The sequence below is a fragment of the Haliaeetus albicilla genome, chromosome 14, assembly GCF_947461875.1.
Source record: "Haliaeetus albicilla chromosome 14, bHalAlb1.1, whole genome shotgun sequence".
Taxonomy (NCBI): domain Eukaryota; kingdom Metazoa; phylum Chordata; class Aves; order Accipitriformes; family Accipitridae; genus Haliaeetus; species Haliaeetus albicilla.
The window spans coordinates 26,862,416-26,881,136 of NC_091496.1; the positions used below are offsets into that span (position 1 = coordinate 26,862,416).

The 18,721-nt window shown below is 42.7% G+C and overlaps 1 protein-coding gene across 2 annotated transcripts; it reads left to right on the forward strand.

Moving 5' to 3' along the window:
• Positions 1 to 494: 494 nt before the first annotated feature.
• LOC138688984 (ankyrin repeat domain-containing protein 26-like) lies at positions 495 to 17,331 on the forward strand. 2 transcript variants are annotated; one of them, XM_069802057.1, is made up of 8 exons: positions 495 to 651; positions 1,694 to 1,806; positions 2,224 to 2,362; positions 4,210 to 4,491; positions 5,189 to 5,421; positions 6,195 to 6,441; positions 14,213 to 14,258; positions 15,749 to 17,331. In XM_069802057.1, the coding sequence occupies exons 1-8, from the start codon at positions 565 to 567 to the stop codon at positions 15,895 to 15,897; spliced, it is 1,296 nt and encodes a 431-aa protein (XP_069658158.1). In that variant the 5' UTR covers positions 495 to 564; the 3' UTR covers positions 15,898 to 17,331. The 2 variants fall into 2 exon arrangements, with proteins under 2 accessions (XP_069658158.1, XP_069658159.1); XM_069802058.1 differs by lacking the exon at positions 495 to 651 and adding an exon at positions 1,159 to 1,384.
• The last annotated feature ends 1,390 nt before the right edge of the window (positions 17,332 to 18,721 follow it).

The following is an 18,721-nucleotide window of genomic DNA, read 5'->3' on the forward strand; positions in this document are numbered from 1 at the left end:
CGCCTGCGAACAGGTGCTGGTACTGTCCTGCCATGCAGGGAGCTAAGGTAAAGAATTAGGTGAGGTGATGCTGCACAGTAGCGGGCAGAGCACTTTCTTGCTCTCAGGAGATGTAGAGCTGTTACAGAAGCCGTGAGGGTAGGGTATTTTCTGTGGTGGGCACTAGAGGAATTATTATATTAAAAAGTACGTATCGTTAGGAACTCTGGAGGACCTTTGGAAGAAAGTTGTAGGGTGATCTTGTGTGTGTGTGTGCGTGTGTGCGTGTCATCTTATCCCCCAAAGTTGCAACCTCATCTTGTCACTTCTAGGGTGTTCATTCTTTCCACCAGCTTCAACTGCTGCTCTTGGTTATGTTTCCTGAGGTGTGTTCTACACTCCGTGTTAACCTTAACTGTAGATCTTGGATGGGGAGAGGAGAGCTTAGACCTGTTTCCATTTAAGTTACTGCTTCCTACTGCAGTGCTGTCTTTCCAGTCACCTTAGTTTTTTCTTTTGCCGCTGTTGCTTTCACAGGTGCAAAAGCAGAATGTGCTGCCTCTGACATCAAAGGGCTCACACAGCATGTGGGAAGAGCAATTGAAGTCAAGATCCCACCTTGAAGAGCTTGCTGCTCAGCTTGACAGAGAAAAGGCTGAACTCCTGGAACAGGTGAGCCCAGAAAATTCTCTGGATGCCTAGCCAATACCCCGGAGAACTGTGTCTACCTTTTTGTTGAGTTCTTACAGTCAGCTTTTTCTGTTATCCTTGCTGTTCAGGCTGTGAGTATCTTGTGATTTGGGTATCAGCCAGGAAGCAAATAAAAGCTAGCTGGGTATCTTTGTGTAAATTCTGGAGTGGTTCTATTGGGAAGAGTTCCCAATGTGGTTTGCTATCGGTTGAGCACATTGAGCAAGGCTGCAGCTCCCCGGTTATTTCTTGGATTCCTTCGGGTCATCTTCTGACGCCTTGGTTTCTGGGCAGGGTTAAAATGCTTCACGTTTCCAGTGCAATGTATGGAGGAGCTGCTGCATGTTCAGGGTAGTGGGAGCTTAAAAGCCTTCCAGAAAAATGTACTGAAGGAATTTTGGGCAAATGAACTAGTACTTGGGAAACAAGAAATGGCTGCCAGTTTCCAAGGGGCAGTCTTTCCCTTTTCTGTAGAGGAAAAATGGAAGTACAAAGTCAAAACAGCTGCCAGCTCTCCTCTGGTTTGGCTGAGAAGACACCAAGAGGCAGAACAAGATGTGAATAAGTAAATACCCCCAGAGGAGAGAGGGAGGTAATAGCAGAGGGAAATGAAACATTGAAGAATTGCAAAAGATCAAATTCCTCTGCAAGCCCCTGCCTGCTGGTCCTTGAAGATCCCATGAAAGCTTTAGATTGATCTGTGTTCTCCCATGAGGTACATACTTACGTAATCCCTGTATGAGTAGAGGAACTGCCAAAAGTGTCCTCCAGCATCTTTTCCACCTTTTTGCCTTGAAGTGTTAGAAGAGCCTTTGCCTCAGTGGGGTCGTCTGTTTCTGTTGTTAGGTGTTGGCCTGTTTGATGTGAAACCCAAAGTGATTAAAAGTTCTCAGGAACTTTGTCCCTTGGCGTTCTGTGGAACTCGGCTAACAGCAGCTTCTCTGTGGAGAGTGTTAGATGCGTATACTGCGCGTAGATACTGTTCCTACACTGTGTGTGTCATGTATCTTTTCTATTTTGAAAGTGTGAGACTGAAAGAAAGAAAGTGAGGAAGCTGGTAGAGTTGAAACGCCCAGTCGAACTGCGTCTGGACCAAGAAATGGAAAGAAACGTTGAACTGCAGGAAGACTGTAAGAGGTATGGCTTTTTAGTATGGTGAAGAGGTATCCCTGAGTAGAAGTCAAGCTATATTGAACTTCACTGTAAAAATAGGTGTATGTAACTGTGAGAAAATTCAAGCCCCGTGTTAGTTCTTGCAGGGCGCTTCTGTGCATGAGTCCATAGTTTTCAATAGCTGCCAAAAGAACCACAAATGCAGGTTGCTGTGCGGTTCTCCTGGGGGGGAAAGGAAGTCTTTTATTCCTCTTTTCAGGTGAAATTTGGACCTTTCAAGGGGTTTGCGGCACAGTAATGCTGTTTTTTTCTCAGTAACTGCTGGTGTGTAAAGCACGTTAAAGATGAAGCAAGCCATGTCTGCGCTGTTTACGTAAGAGTATGTGAAAAAGGCCGGTTGTTCCTTTGCTTCATTGTTTTCTTGACTAATTTGCTGTGTAGGTTGAAGAAGCTTCTGAGCAGAGCCACGAAGAAGCTAAGGGCATATGAGAAAGAGATGGAGTCCCAGCTTAGTTTACAGAGAGAGATGAACCACAACTGCTCTGAAATGGTCAATGAAGTTGGTAGATTAAGAACAAAGGTGAGCTCTGGTTTGTTTGGGGTTTTTGGTGGTGGTGTTTTTTCTTTTGAAAAACCTGTGTTATTCCTTCCCTGTACTACTTTTCATGCTGTTGATTTTTTTTTTCTTTGCTGTATTTTGGAAGCAACTGCCTTTTCTTGATGCTCCTTCTACTGTTACAGTAGTAGATGTCTATAACTAATACCGATGTAGTTACCATTATGGGTAGAGATGAAAACATAATGTGCAAAGCAGTATCTGCAAGGGCACATCAAGGGCAGGCTGTTCTGTAGAGGAAGGGCGAGCCGAGAGTCGCAGCAAGGCTGGCAGGGTCCATGAGCTCACGGGCAGTCCCACAGGCTCTCACCAAGAAGAGCAGAATAGGTCTGGTGACAGCAAGCAGGGTCAGCCAAGAGTGCAGATCGCCAGGCCAGTCCATAGGGACTGCAGTCCTACCAGGATGTCACGTCCATGGGGGAGGTTCAGGGCTGAGAGCAGTAAGGCTCGGCACAGGCCTGGCTGCAGCTTGAGGCCATGGCAGCGTCTTCTAGGTCTTACAGAGGAATTCCTTCTCTGGAAGAGAGGGAATTAACACCACCATTACTGGGAACAACTGTATGGAGTTGGCTTTGCCCAAGGTCACCGCTTGAGCTCTGTCTTAGGCAGGAGTTGGGCAGAAGGCAGTTCAGGTTTTGCTTTTCTAAACGGTGTCGTTGTTTCCCAGGGCATGATGCAGTTGAGGCGATGCAGAAAAAATTCTGTAACTTATTGCTCGCTAGTAGCTGCCTCGGCCCATCTTTCCCTTGTCATGGGCACCCAGAAGTAGAGTTCCCAGAAGTGCTTCTGAGGTTGCTCTGGCTGTTCAGTAGCACGTAACCTTTTATCTACTTCTCCGCTCATTGCTCAGATTTGTTGCTAGAGCAGCCGTGTTTCAGAGCTACGTTCGAGTTTGGAAGGCATTGCAGAATGAGTCAACTGCCTTTGCAGTGGCTCATTTTTAGTCCAGGGTTTGTGTTTCTGCTGGAGAGTTGTTTCGAATGACAGGGAAGGGCGTTACATTTAGGCGGTTTTAGATAAGTCTCAAGTTTCTACTTTGTTAGACACTCTTTCAAGTGTTTAGTATGCTGGTTTCCTCCACTTTTATTAAAAAAAGACAGGGTGTTATGTTTTCTCTTCAACAGGTACAGAAAATGTATGTTTCTGGAGGGGGGAAGAGGAGGATAGAGCTGTAGTTGACCGTTGGGACTTAGTGAAAGTCTGATATTTCCTGCAAATTTTTGAAAACAAACTGTGGCTTTGACCTAAAGAGAGTATGTCTTCCTCCACCACCGCTGTAAAAGCTGTGTTCTGAACCACTATTTACAAATGTTTCAGTGTAATGGGGAAAAAAAAGAGCATCTGTTTCTTGTCTTGTCCGTTCTGTAATGAAGCTTTGATTGTGTTGACAGCATGTAAAAATTCCTCTAAAGCATGACACGTGTTGTTTCTGATGAAACCAGAAGGTGGCTAGGTATGGGTATGTGTGATTTCCCGTGAGCATCTCATGGAAGAATAGCCTTAGTGCTTTTCCACTTAGCCCTATGCGTGAAATGCTGCTAGTTTGGCACCTCTTGATGCCTACTGCCAAAGAACTGAGAAAGGATGGGAGCCTGAGGAATCCTATCAGGAATGTTGTGAAAGCTGCTCTTGTTTTAAAAGAAGAGACTGCTTTCACTTTGGTTTTAATACTGAGTCAGCAGATGGTAAATACAACCTCAATGGCCAACCCCTTTACTGATTTTCACAGAACTGAGTAATTGTAGATCCGAGTTTCCTGGTTCTGATTTTGTCTGGGGGTTCATTCTTTTTTTTTTTTTTGCTGTCTACAGGTTGGTGACCTTTCCCAGCAGCTGGAGATAGAGTCTAAAAAATGCATGCAGCTAGAAGCACAACATCAGGATTTGCGAGAAGAGTTGTCCACCATGCGTGGGAACCATGAAAAACTGGAGAAGAGCAAATGCCAGCTGAAAGAAGAGCTGGCTAACCTCAAACATCATTTGGAGACTAACATGGTGGATCGCAGCCAACTAGAACAATATAAAAGAGAGATGGAAGAACGAACCGGACAAGAGTTAAGACAAAAACTACAAGAAGTCAATCTGTTTTTGCAGGCAAGTGAATTTCTCACATGCGTCTGTAGTCTCTATTGCATACTTTTGTTGTGGTTGTCATTTTTTTAGTATTTTAGTTTTGGTGCCTGATTCTGTGTGTTAGTGCTGTACTTCTGTCTTTCGTAGAGGGCAGTGGGAGAAGAGAATATGGTTGGGCAAGAGTGCGTTCATGTGTGTGTAATGTGCCTGCAGGTCCCTGAATCAAGAGCTTGCCCAAGATAGATTTCCGTTTTGCAGTTCTTGGGTGGGGGGGAGGTTATCACTGTCCGCTGGTCGTGTTCATCCTTGAATGGGTATTGTCACTTCCAGTTGTCATGGCCAGGCATACAGGTCCTCCTTTGCCATTGTACGGGGAAAAGTGCTCAGAGAAGAAGTCACCAAAGTTGCGGGGTGGCGGGTGGAGATGAGGGATCCTTATAATTTCTTTGAGGAATCCTTTTCTTTATGCCCTGTCCTACAGAGACGGTGTTCTCTCATTAGTAGCTTTGATGAACAATAGTGCTAAGAGGGGGGCTCTTTCTGAAGAACTATTTAATGTGGTAGTTCCAGGGTTCTGCCTTGATTGCTGATGGTAGTGAGGAGGCACAGTTGCCTCAGTGAGTAAAGCTGGGCCCCTTGAAATTGGGTACGTGCAATTGACTGGCAGGGAGAGTTCGCTTCTTCTTTGCAGTGGCTGAAAGTGCGTTATCTGCTTCAGACGCAGGCAGCCTCCCAGGACAGATTAGAACAAATCAGAGCCAGTCATCATGCTTCACTGAGAAACCAGCTAAAACAGAGAATTAGAGATCCTGAATGTGAATCGGACAGGATAAAAAATACACAAGACAGTATTTTTCAAAAAGAATCCACGCAGGCAGAAGTGGAAAGGTACAAAGAGCTGTACCTGGAGGAAGTAAAAATAAGAAGATGCCTAGCAAATAAACTGGAAAGGTAAGTTTATGCTTTTTTGGAGTGGTAATAAGATACTGCTTTTTCCTCATGCATTTTCCTCCTAAAATCCCTCTTCTGCATCTGGTAGCATTATGTATGTAAGCATAAGAAGGCATATTTCCGAGGAAAGTAGCTTAAGACCCTTTCCCTTCATTAGAACTGTCTTCATTTCTCTTTAGTGTTCCAGCAGTTACACCACTGATCATGGCATTAATAGGGTATTTTTAAGTTGATTTGTTTTAACATGCAGCCTTTTTGCCAGTCTCTAATAATTTCCTCCTCTTATGCTGTGTATGGCAGAAAAGATAAATTTCATGTCCTTTATTGCTTGAATAAGGATAGGCACTTCAGAGAACAGAATTTGATTCTGTGAAGTAAAAAAAAAAAAAAAACCCAATTCTTTTTTTGCTTCCATTTTAGCAGCATGTCTGAGGTTTGAGCTTTCCTTGGGAAAGGAAGGGTAGTCCAGAGTTCTTATGCAGGTGAAGTAACTTTCAGAAGAAGCTATGTAAACACATGGCGTTCAGAGATTGTTTTGAAGCCCTAATGCTGAGAAGTCCTAAGTGTTGGTAACTCTTGCTGCTCCTTGCAGGTAGTGTGACTTCCTAGAAATAGGCTCTCTGCAAAGACTTCAGATCAAATTATATTCTTGTTTTAGAGGCTTTTAATCCCTTCCACTTTCAGAAGTCAAAGAACAGTCAAAGACCTGGGGGGCGACTTTGCAAAAGTGTCATTACCAAAGATAATTCTTTGTATGCTTCTGAATGTTTCAGAGCTAATGAGAGACTAGCAGAAGCCAATGCTAAGCTCCTTCAGGAGCGCCACAGAAGCAAATCTTTAATCGCAAGCAGCATTGTCAGTGGAGGTCTGGCTGCAAGTCCAGTTCTGTATTCAACCGAACTGGGACATCTTGGCAACCATTTGGCACTGAACAGAAGTCTAAGTCTAGGAGGAAGCTTCCTAAGCCAAGCCAGGAACGCTTTATTGTCAAGAAACAGGGTTGAAGCCTATGTGGCTAAGGTAAGAATTTTGAAATACTATTCCCAACTACTGCTAAAGAGTATCCGTAAGCAAGGTTATGCTTTTTAGCCTGAAGTTAGAATCCATTTATAGTTCCAAACCCTATGGTCTAATATGCCCAAACAATTGCTCATCATCAAAACAGTACACAACTATATGTGGTAGGGGTGAAGACTTTTGGTCATCAGTATACAAATTTTGTTCCAAGAGTGCTCAAAAACCAAAAAAATCTGAAATCTAAATAGTGAGCTGTGTAACTATATTCTTTTACAAGAGAAACTGTGATAAAGAATACTGTGGCATAGAAGTTCCCAGCTAAGCTCTTCATTAAATTTTAATGTATAGTATGTATGACCTGTTTAAAATGGCTAACTTTGAATGCAAAATCCCATCAGACATCTTTGTTTGAGACGCCTTTTCCTTCCTGACTATCTTCATTCTCGAGGTTTCTTCACTGGAACTTGTTTTAGTACATTAATAGCAATAAAGGGATGCTTCAAAAATAGGATGATAGGAACAGGATTGCCTAATTTCTCACTTTATACTTCAGTGCGGGGTGTATACTATGTGTAGGAGGCATTTGTTTTTGTAGCTCCTGCTATGTGTTATTACACGAGCAGGTAAAATTAGCTACTCTTCAGGAAGTCTTCACAGCCTTCTAATTTTGCAGCAATGCTGCAACCTCTGCAATACTTCTGGTCAAAGTATGCCCTGTAATTAGCAGTCAGTGTGATAGCACATCCCTCACAGAACGGTGAACATTGTATTGTGAGACTTGGAAACCAGATGTCAATAGTTGTAATCAGTTTCCCACCTAGCATAGGACTGAGGCATGGAAAAGCTTCTGTGTGCTGTCGGTGTTCTATCCCTCGTGCATTCTGGGGCTGAATGAATGTGAGAAGTATTCATTCACTTTTTTTAAGTCCATCTCAGTTCAGTGGTCCCACCCACATTGGAAAGAATCCATGTCAACAATGTGACTACATACTGCACCCGGTTTAAGGAAAAAATAAAAAAAAAAAAAAAAAGCCCAAACCCAACAAAATCAAAAACAGACAAAGCAGTGTAGGTAATGCGTAGCAGCAGCAGTTAAGATGAACGATTCTGTATCGCTGTGAATGTGTTTTTGAGGTCAGAGGGTGGCCATACATTACAGAAAGAACTCGGGAGGCAATTGGTGCTGTACCATCTGCAGGGGCTATTCAGCATGCAAGCAGTAGAAAGGAGGCAAAAGTCAGGGACCCACTGCAAAAGTGAAATAAGGAGAAGGCCAGGACGAGGGAACAAGAGGGGTAGGGAGCAGGGAACAAGTGAGGAAAAGAACGGACAGAGAGATGGGAGCAAGATGTTAAAAGAAGAAAAAGGCAAAGGAGGAAACCATCACACTCCTAGGAGAAACGCTGCCCTAGTTTAAAAGAAAAGGGTTACCAGTTGTGCCCTTGTTGAAGAAGAAGAAACAGGAAAAAAAGACAGTAAAGGGGGAGAAAGTGGGAGTACTCAGTGCTTCTTAACTGAATTACAGCAACATTCTTCAAGTAGTCCTTTCCATCTTAATTTTCCAGAAGAAATTGGAAGTCTCTGGGCATCTCAGAGTTTTTGTCAGTGTCACGATAGATACCTTTACTGCTTTACTAGCTTCCCTTAAGTACATTCCAGAGATTAAATATTTTAAAAGGCTACTGCATAGCTCATTGGTTTTTATACCGTTGCTGATATATGCAGATATGTATTTCAAATCATTATATAGACTGCTTCAACGTCTTGTGAAAAATGGTTTCCAAATATACTTGTGACAAACATTTGAGCTAATTCCAAGAAAAGTGTGCATTGGATCTGAGGATGGCGATACTGTTCTCACTCAGTGTCCTGACTTCAACAGCACCCCTAAAGTTTCTTTTCAGAGCATATGTCTCTCATTTTGTGATGGATTGCTGTGCTGGGGAATACTTTTAAGTTTTGGTACTGTTTTCTGAGGCTTCGCTTTTAAGGTTTAAAAAAAAACAGAACAAAAAAATACCCGTCAGCCTTGAGCAGACTCTCAAGGAAGTTGAAGAACGATTACATACGACATTTCCCCAGTCTCCAGTTACTGACGTGAGGTGAGGTTTTGTTTGCTAGTTTGGGGGCTTTCTTATATACCTAAATGTCTCCATCCTAGTGCAGTTTTGTTAGTAGGACTTAATCCCCTGAAGTCCTCTCTGATCTTGTTTACAACCTACAGAGACTTTTAGTTCGTGTCAAGAGAGGAGCTGAGGATAATTTGCTCTTACTAGACACAGTTTGTCTTCTCGTGATTAGCTTCTAATTCTAATATAGTATTAAATTCTAAAGTTTTCTTCCTTGCATGAAAGTGAGTAAAACTATGGCTAAAACCTCAGAGAACTTTCCCATTTCTTACCATTTCCACCAGGTTGTCTTAAGAAAAAGCTGGAATTCCCAGCATGCCTGTTTTCCCTCAATCAAAGCAGAAGGCTGGTCTCTGGGACTCGGAAGTATCAGCGTGAATTTATCCTCTCTGTTACGAAATGCAGCTGCATGTCCTTTCCTGATACTTCTTCCCGTAATCGCCAGTTAGGGAACAACTGGGACTAATTGTAATGGCACTGTCTGTAGCCCCAAGTCACTCAATGTTCAGTGTATTCAGCAAAGTCTGAAAACGTGATCCTCTCTTTCAGAGTGCTTCAGAAAAAAGAAACAGGGTTCTCAGAGGTGCAGTAGTTGCTAGAGGACATGCATCTAAGTGGGTATTTCACTTAGAACTGCTGGTTTCAGTTTCCTCAGCTGGGTGCAGTATGTCATTAACAGTGTTCTGAAGCCATAGCATATCTCTGAGGAGCTGAACGGACAGAATTCCTGACACGTGCGTCTACAAGAAGAGGACTGAACTGGAAAATAGGGCTTTAAGTCAGGAAGTAACAAAAGGGGAAAACCGCATGGATCCCTCTGCATAAAATAATGGGTGATGAATCTCCATCAGTTTCCAAATGCAAAATTACCAGATGCACAGTCTGTGCTGTCATTTCTGCAGGAGTCCTGTGCCATTCAGGAGACAAGTTGGAACATGAGGAAAGAATGCAGAGATTACAGTTTTAGTCTATTTTGAAGTGCTTTGCAGGTTGTGCTGCTTAGTACTCTGCCTGTTCACCAGATTATTTAAAGACAGAAGAGTTTCTCTGACTCCAAGCCGTTTCTTCACTTCACTGTTTGCTTGAATTATGCCTCAAGTTTTTTCCAGTAACCTGGTTCCCTTCTACAGAATTTGTCTTGCCTTTAAATTCAAGCTGAGCAGTGCTTTTTTGGCTGGAGATTACGAATGCTCCTGCCACTAAAGCTCGTAGTGACAGGGAGTTAAGGACCTTAAATTGCAGTATGCCTCAGGTAGTCATCTTGCACTTCTTTTTTTAGTCAAAGCTCGCTGTGCAGATTTAGTGTTTCTCGCAGTAGCTTCCTCAAGGTGAGAAAGGCTACTTGAAGTACAGGACATCTCGTTCTTAAGAGGAGGATGTTTATGTAAATTTGGTTTGTGCAAAAGCTTTGAAGTAGCTTCAGCGGCAAGGAGGTGAAAATACTTCGCACTGCTGTTACTCAAAATGCTGGTATTAATTCTTTGTCCATGCAGCTGTTGGAAAAAGCATTGGTAAATGATGCTGATTGCGAACAAGAGGAAGAAGTGCTACTCTGGCAAGTGGACACAGTTGCTTCTTTTAGACATAACTAAGGAATTTGGAGTTTAAAGGCTTGAATGATTTCACAGTTTTTCTAAACCACTACTTAACATGAGGCGAATGTCAGTGATTACGCATATAGCCTTACACTTTGAGGATGGCCATGTTGCAAGCTCAGCAAAAAGTGGGAATTTTATTCTTAAAAATAACATGAAGAAGAAATGTGTTCCATTACAGCATAGCCCCTTCCCCCTTATCAAATATATATGCTACAGAAATTAATAACCTTGAAATGGGAGTGCCAAAGTACCTTGAAAAGTACAAAAGTTCATCTTGACGCAAGCTCATTAACCAGTAAAATCCCAATCACATGCAAATGTCTTTGGGTTTTTTTGGTTGGTTTTCTTTTTATTAGAGCTCCAGTAATGAAGAATAAATTACAAGTACTTGAAAAATTCTGTGCATGTAATTACAAACAGTAACTGTAGCGACTAGCAGTCCGTTATGTTCTGCAAGGCGGCTGGCTGAATTTATTTCATGAATTGTGAATTTATTTCATAGCAGGACTTGTGTCGTAAGAAGGATGTACGTGTGTATTGCCTGTGCTTTACAGGAGTAGAGAGATCTTTGACGGGGTCTTTTTTTCTTTTATGATGTGGTCTACTGACTCCCGAACTGCTCGTGAATTGGCATGTCACCATCCAGAACCAAACTGAATCAAGCAGATGAAACACAAATATGACGTTAGTGGTCTGTGTGCCGTAATTTGGGAACTGCTGTGAGGAATGTCTGCTGCAAGTGCTGCAAGGAGATTTTGGGACCGGAGTCTCGTTGTTAGGTTTAAAAAAGGTGAAGCTTAAATCCTAACAGCTGTGCCAAAGGCTGGTGAAAATGAACGTGGGTGTCTTGACATAGAAAATAATAGTGAACTCTGCTAGCTGCAACCAGTGTGAGTTTAATGGATTTATGAAACCAGTTTTCCTACATCACGTGAGAAAGGGAATGTCTGCTTCCTACTCTATTTCTCAATTTCTGTTCCTTTTCTGATTTCATTTTCCATCCGCACTCTTGTATTGTAGCAGTCTTTGCATTGTTAGCTTTTTTACTTGCTTTGTTTACGAGTAGGCCATGTTCTTATTTCTCACTGAAGACCTTTGAACTTAAGGCCGTTTTTCTTTCTTCTTCAGCTCCTTAATCAAAAATCTGTTCTTCTCTCTCTTCTCTGCAGCGAGATACATGACCAGGCTTGTAGCCGGTATTGTTTAATGTTGGGTGGTATTTTGTACTGGAAACGTTTTGTCTATTTATGCTGTTAGGTTTTGATTGAAACTTACTGATGCGTTCACATTTTCCTACTACTGCAAATATTTTGAACTTGCTAGTTTGTCCCAGTGAAAGAATGGCTGCTACAGAATACTTTCATGCTTTATGTATTTGTAATGTTACGGCGTCAGATGTTTAACTACCACAGTAAGATGACAGTGCATGGATTTCATCTGTTACAATGGAACTTCTGTAAACTACAGGAGCAGGCTGGTTTAGCCTCCTTGCCAGTTCTGATATTCAAAAAGTTCTTGGTAGTGACAGTGGTTGTGCCTGGAGTACCAGTACTGTTCTGAAGGTGAGCTGCTAGAGTCTGAGTACCATGTCACGGAGTCTTACAGGATCCGACTTACTCTGTGCTCAAACAATCCATGTGGGTAAGTAGAAGTCAACACTGCTTTCTGAATGAGAATTCTTGAGAAGGTGACTGCTGCAAGGGAACCCAGTATCTTACTGCCTGGAGAGATGTGCAGTGAGAAGAGAATGACCTGCTCAGGAGGTTTGGGATAGTCAGCTGTGATGCCTTTTCCAGGGGCTTGCGGGGAAGAACAGTAGAGGCGAGTTGTAGTCCTCAAAGGTGTATTTTGCCTGGCTCTTCATTCCCTATTCAGAAACCAGTGTGTTGGCTTGATTTCCACCTCTTTCTCTTTCCTCGGGCATGGATGAGATTCACAAGGATGTAACTGGAATGAATAAGAGGAAAACAAGATTTTTTCTTCTCTTGATTCATCCACACATGTTGTGGAGGGTCCTGTGGACCTTCTGGTCGTGGTGAGGGCTCCAGAAGCCAGGGAAAGTGGTTTCTTCTAACGCCTCAACTGCTGCTGCTTTGCTTAGGATAGGCCCTGGGTTTGGGTCATCTTTTGGTCTAGGCATTAGTTTTCCTGCTTTTTGCTGTGACCTCTGTCTCATTTCGTGTGTTAGGAGGTCCCTTCTCCCCAGGATTTTGCTGCCGCTTGTACCTGCTTGAAAACAATTAGAGGTTTGGGGATTGGGGGGGGCCTTTTCTGTTGTTCTTTCAGCTCTGTGCTCCCCTCTTCTAGCTGTGAAGGCACAGACCATTCCAAGGAAGTACCACTGAGTGGTGGTTCTCCTGGAGGAGCTGGTGAATTTGGTCGCAGCTATCCCTGTAGGCCTGGAGAGAGGGCCCTTCCCTCCCCTTTGCTGGTTTATGGCCCCACTTCTTTGGCCTTTGGAGTTACTGCCTGTTACCGCTCCTCTTGCGAGGGTATGCAGATTGCTTCCCTTCCTGAGGCTTTTGCCTGTTGAGTACACTGTACAGTGTTTCAGTTCTTTTTCGTGGTGGTGGTGGTGGTCTGTTGCTCATTTCATAAAGTAAAGACTTATTCCCCCAGGGATTCAGTACTAAAATTGGAGAGTCACAGGATGGGCGAGGGTGGAAGGGGCCTTGGAAGATCATCTAGTCCAGCCCCACCCCTGCCCAAAGCAGGGTCAGCCGTAGCAGGTTGTTCAGGGTTATGTCCAGCAGGTTTTGTACATCTCCAAGGATGGACGCTCCACAACCTTTTCTGGGCAACTTGTTCCAGGGTGTGACCGCGCTTACAATTTAAAAAGGAAAAAAACCAAAATTTCCTTATGTTAAGATGAAATTTCCTCTATTTTGATTTGTGCCCATTCCTCTTGTTCTTTTACTTGGCACCACTGGCAGGAGTCTGGCTCCATCTTCTTTACTCACCCCACCAAGTATTTATATACATAGGTAAGGTCTCCCTGAGCTTTCTCTGCTCCAGTAAAGAAACAGTCACAGCTCTCAGCCTCTCCACATAGCTCACGTGGTCCAAGCCCTTCAGCATCTTCGTGGCCCTCATAGGCCTGGAAGCTGTGTGGTATCTATTTTGAAATTCACTTCCACGTGTCACAGACTTGATGGAAAAAATGTAGGAGCCACAAGTATCATCAAATGTAAACAACAGCATATAGCGCTTGGACTATGGCTCTTCAAAAGATCTGACTTCTTCTTATGAAGACTTTGAAGTCAGAATCATAAGTGAGAACAACTTAATTGGTAGCAATAACCACCTTCTAGGGGAGAAAGGAGTAAGTGCTCCTTAAGCTGATTTTGGTGACATAATAAACCCCACAGCTCTTGCTCTGTAGAAGCTGTAGCTGCTGCTATTGTTTCTTAGGACAAAGTTCGCACGAAAAAGTCATGTGTGTTTTTATATTCTGTGTGTGTCGTGGTATTGGCAATAACAATAAAGAAGAATCCTGGCGTGATCTGCAGGAGCTCTTTCAATTTTCCATCTTAAAGTGGAGAAAAGAAGAATATTGGCACATGCTTTTTTCTATACAATGGTGTATGTCAATCCTGCAGCAGCTGCTTTTGCACTTCTCTTATGAAGTTGCAGAAGCCAGCCTCAACTGAATTTGTCCCTATGGATGGCATTTGTGCGTATCTCAGCATTTAGCTGACATTCTGCTCATGTATTTGATGACAGACTTTTGCCATACCTTCATTGTAATAACACCACTGTGCTTCTTTCCTGTGTATTTTTTAAATGCCCAGTTATAGTCCAGCTGGTGAGTTACAGGTTGTTTTGTGCTACAGTTAATGTTGCTCAGCAATGAGACTGCTACAGCCTGGCTGACCAAGAGTTTCTCTTCATTAAAAATCAAGCCCCAAACCAAGATGTCTGTATTTGGGATGGTATTTGTAGTTTTCATCACATGTTATGTGTGGGTTTTAAGATTGTTTTAGAAGTTTAAAGTTACAAAAAGGTAACTTTTAAAATACTAACTGTATGTTTTCTATATAATTCTAGGTACAGCAGGAACTGGATGAAAAAATCACTAAAGAACTGGAAGAGGGTAATGTGTCATTGTGTTAGCAGTGTTTTTAAGGAAACAGATGACTGTTCCTAACTCTTGAAAATAATGGCTTGAAAGCTGTCAAGTTCTCATGCTAAGCACAGGGGTTTTTTCTGCTAGCTTTCCAGTTTAGACGTGAATGTGAAAACTTCCTGCTTACCAACATACTGGGTAGAATGTTATGCGGTTGCCTGAAAAAAACCAAGCACAAAGAAAACTAACCCATTTCCCCCACACAGATACGCTTGGCTTAAGCTGAAGTCGCCTTTCGCTAGAGTTAATCCTCAAGCACATATATCAAATGTAAAAGAAGCCCTGGGAAAAGCTTTTCATAGACTTCAGCTGTTACTTCTCCTTCCATGTACATCAATTGCCTTCAGCACTAAACCATACCATACACATTCTCTGCTCTTAGTTCTTGATTTTTGCCATGTGTCTTATTCATTGCTTATATTTGTAGCTTATATGTTGCGGTCTTTTTTGGATAAGCAAGAAGAATATAATCGGTGACAAAAGATAGCCTTCCTTTAGGAAAAGGTCATGCAGTAGTGTTTAGGCAAACGTGAGTTGAATGCTTGTAACAGGTAGCATAAAACATGGGCTGTAATGTAAGGCCAGGTGTCGAAAGAGGAATTCCACCCATTTCACAGTTGTTCCTCCAGAGTCACTGCTTTGCAGTGACTGGTGCTGTTTCAAAGCAAGTAGCCCCTGAGAGCATCTCCTTCTGTTCCTGTATGCTTTTAATCATAGAGAGAGCATTCAGCTGTAGCTTCGTAGCTCTTTCCATGTGTCTGAATGGGCACAAAGCCGCTGCGTTGCATCCGTGTGCATTTTGAACGTAATTACACATCTGCTAGGAGTCAGAGTATGTTTGGTTTGGGGACCTTGTCTGAAAAAGGTGGCTGGAGAAAGATGGTGAAGGTGGGTTTACTTCCACCGAGTTTGTGTTTTCATGGAGGAAAGAGGGTTTTGCCAGGGCGAGTTACAAAGACGCCCCTCAGAGAAGGTGCCAGGCTGGGAGACTTGTCCTGGCCTGACTGCAGTGCAGAGATGTTTGCGTTTTCACGGGCAGCTTCTTTTAAAGTTTGTCACAGCGAATGCAGAAGCTGATTTTTAGGAGTAGTGTTCCAATAAATCACTGGTTTGAACACTTAAGGAAACAGACACTTGAGGTTGAAGAGGTCTCTGCAGGGGGCTAAATTTAGCACTGGTGTAACTGAGAGTCATTTGTGGGTTCCCTGAAGATGTTCAGCGTGAGGCCTCTGGAATGTCTTTCGCTAGCTTTAAAAGTACTGTTGACTAATAAGCACATGTGGAAAAAATGTGTTTCTCCCTTTGTGCCTAGCCCTTTCATTGTTATGTTCCTTTGGAAGTGTTTAAATCTTTCTGGATTGTAGTCTCTCCAGTTACCCATAATGTTTTTACAGGGACTTACTCGGCCCTGTCTACTAGAAAAGTAACACCAGGAATCTTGTCTCTTTTCTCCCTAGCCACCGCTGAACTTGAAACTGGATCTGCTGGAGCTTCTCCCACGGTATCTACTGATGGATCTTCAAGAAATGTCCATGTTGACCAGGATCCCCTTGCCAGGGCAATACAGGAGTACCGTGATGTTCTAACCAAAAATTATATGATTTGAACAAAATGCTAGGCAGAGGCTCAGGAAATAATTTTGTTTACATAGCGCATCTGTGGTTTCCCATCCTTCAGATTGTTCAGATGTGAAAACGTGTTTATTTTTATTGTCTGAATATAAATTCTAAGTCTATTAAATGGATGTCAAGCATGTTGCACTTACCTGATGGTTTATTGATGCACAGTTGTTTTATTTTGCACTCACACTAAGAACCGTATCTATTTTTTCTGACTGGCAGATGGACTACTCTTGACTCTTGAGCTTGACAGAACCGTCAGAATGTTTCTTCTTAAGGTAGATGCATTATTTTGCTCCACTCATGTTCTGTGTTTTAACAAAAGCATTCCCTTTGTTCTGTTTAATCCCTTCACTCTATGTGGTTTTTATGTTTCCAGTGTTATTTTAATGCTTAGGATGTTATTTGATGTGCTTGCAGCCTGCTGCTTCAGTCCTGATGCAGTGAATATTTCTGCTTATAAAGTGAAAGTTTTACCAGTGTTCAGGCTGGAGAATAGGGCACTTTACATTGCTGTCGCTTTATGCGCCTTAGGTTTAAAACTACTTGTGAGTGTATAGCAGCGCCAAGAAAGTTATGTGGTCTTTTTGGTACGTTTGTTTTGTACCGCAGAACCACAGAATGGGTGAGGTTGGAAGGGAGGTCATCTGGTCCAGCCCCCCTGCTCAAGGAGGACCACCTAGAGACGGTTGCCCAGGACCATGTTGTCTTTTGAGTATCTCCAAGGATAGAGACTCCACAGCCTCCGTGGGCAGTGCTGGGTCCCCGTCACGGTGAAAAAGTGTTTCCTGATGTTCAGACAGAACCTCCTGTGTTTCAGTTTGTGCCCATTGCCTCACATGGTATTCACGTTGATTGTTGTACTAAAAATCGCTGCAGTTTTAGACATTCGCAGTTCCTACATCAACACCTGTGGGGCACCTGAAACACTTCATATGGGGAAAAAAGGAACGCTAATATATCAACTTTGAGCCTCTTTAGTGCTTTCCAAAACTTGTGTGATAGGACAGCCCATCTCTTTGTTGCTGGTGGCCGCTGATGATGTGGTGGCTGTTGTGGGGCATTTATGTCAAGAAAACAAGCAGTTCTACTTACTTCTTTCAGGGAGTTACCTGTTGTTACTGAAGATCTGCAGTTGTCATTTCCTGTCTGCAAAAGTCACCAGCAATCGGAAGATTATACAACAAAGTCCCAGTTCTGGAAAAGTAAGAATGGTTGTACTGAGATGAATTAAGACTGGAAAAATCTGGGGGTTTTACTCACTAATTCAAGGACTTGAGTTAACAGGCAGTGAGGAAAGCGATGAATACTGCTGTGACGCTCTTCCTTTTTATATGAATAAGTGTTTTTGAAGCTAATACACTGTATTTAATTCCAGATTTTCTGTTTCATCTTGATATTTAATAAACTTTGTAATCTAGTATACGTCTTTGTTTTATTGTACCCCTTCCTGACTTTGCTTTCCACCCCCTTCCCTGCCCATATAACTCCCCAGATCTCTCTCCTGCTCACTTCAGCTTTGTTCACAGCTGCATCTTCATCCTGTCCTGGAGGCCAGGCAAATGGCCAGCATGCGTCTGTGTCCTTTTCCTCTGGGGAGGCTTGAAGCACAGTTCTGTTAAGATTGCAGACTAGAGTTGAGGTCTTGCTAATAATCAGTTCCCAGACTCTTCCTGTATTTTAGAGCAGTCCTTCTTGTGGTCTGGGCAGAAGGTAGTGGGTGAGCTTCTTGTAGACTCAGAATAACAGATGTGTTATATCCAGCTCTGTGGATGAACCAAACCCAACCATACCCAACCATAGCTCTGACCCAACAAAGCACTGTAGCTCAAATAATTTCACTAACATCACTGCAATCACTGATACACTTTATATTGAACCTGTATGTAGTCTTCATGCGATTGGATTCTGAACATCGATAGACTGGAAAGAAAATGAGTGAGGCAGAGGCAATGAAACCATTCTTCTATTGCTTCTTGGTATGAGAACAGGAGAGGCCTCAAGGTAGTAAAGAGCTTTTTGTAATGAATTTCATTTGGGAAGGCTCAGGGGGGAATCTTTATCAATCGGTGGGAGGGGGCAGTAAAGAACAGCAGCCTTTTGGCATCCCGTGACGGGCTGAGAAGCAATGGCCACAAACTGAAATCTGAAATACAGGAAATTGTATTTGAACATAAGAAAAAACATTTTTAGTACCAGGTATACACTCACAGGGCATGATTTTTAAAAAATGTTGAGAATAACCACATTAGTAGAAATGCTACTCTCTATTCCTTTGGAAATTGAAATCAATTCTCAAGGCATTACAGTCCTACTTTTAGCAGACATTTCTCACTTTCTTATGGCTTATAATTTGTAAGTAGTTTAATTAAAAGAAGGAAGACAAAAGTTTTATTGCGCTTTGTTATCAACTAAACCTAATAAATCCGATTATGATCTACCTGGCTCCAAAATAACACACTCAAGAGTCCATTTCAATGATAGCTGTATATTGGTTGCCCAAAAAGTGTGAGCCAGTGAGTCCATGTGGTTCTGAATATGCTATAAGTCTCTTCCATTAAACAGTCACTCTTTTACTGTAGTGAAAAGAAAATAACATTTCTTTTTCATCACTGAGTGGAAGCTAGAAGATACCCATTCCTCATTCTCAATAGAAGGCTATCTGTTAATCCTGCTGTGTGCCCACGTGTGTGGGGGGGTACGGTGTGAGTGTCAGACAGGAGTGGGAACAAGTCTGCCACCATTCAACTCGGCATACCCACTGACTGTACAGGGCTCCAGAGGTGGCACACCAGAAGCACCGCCGCAGCT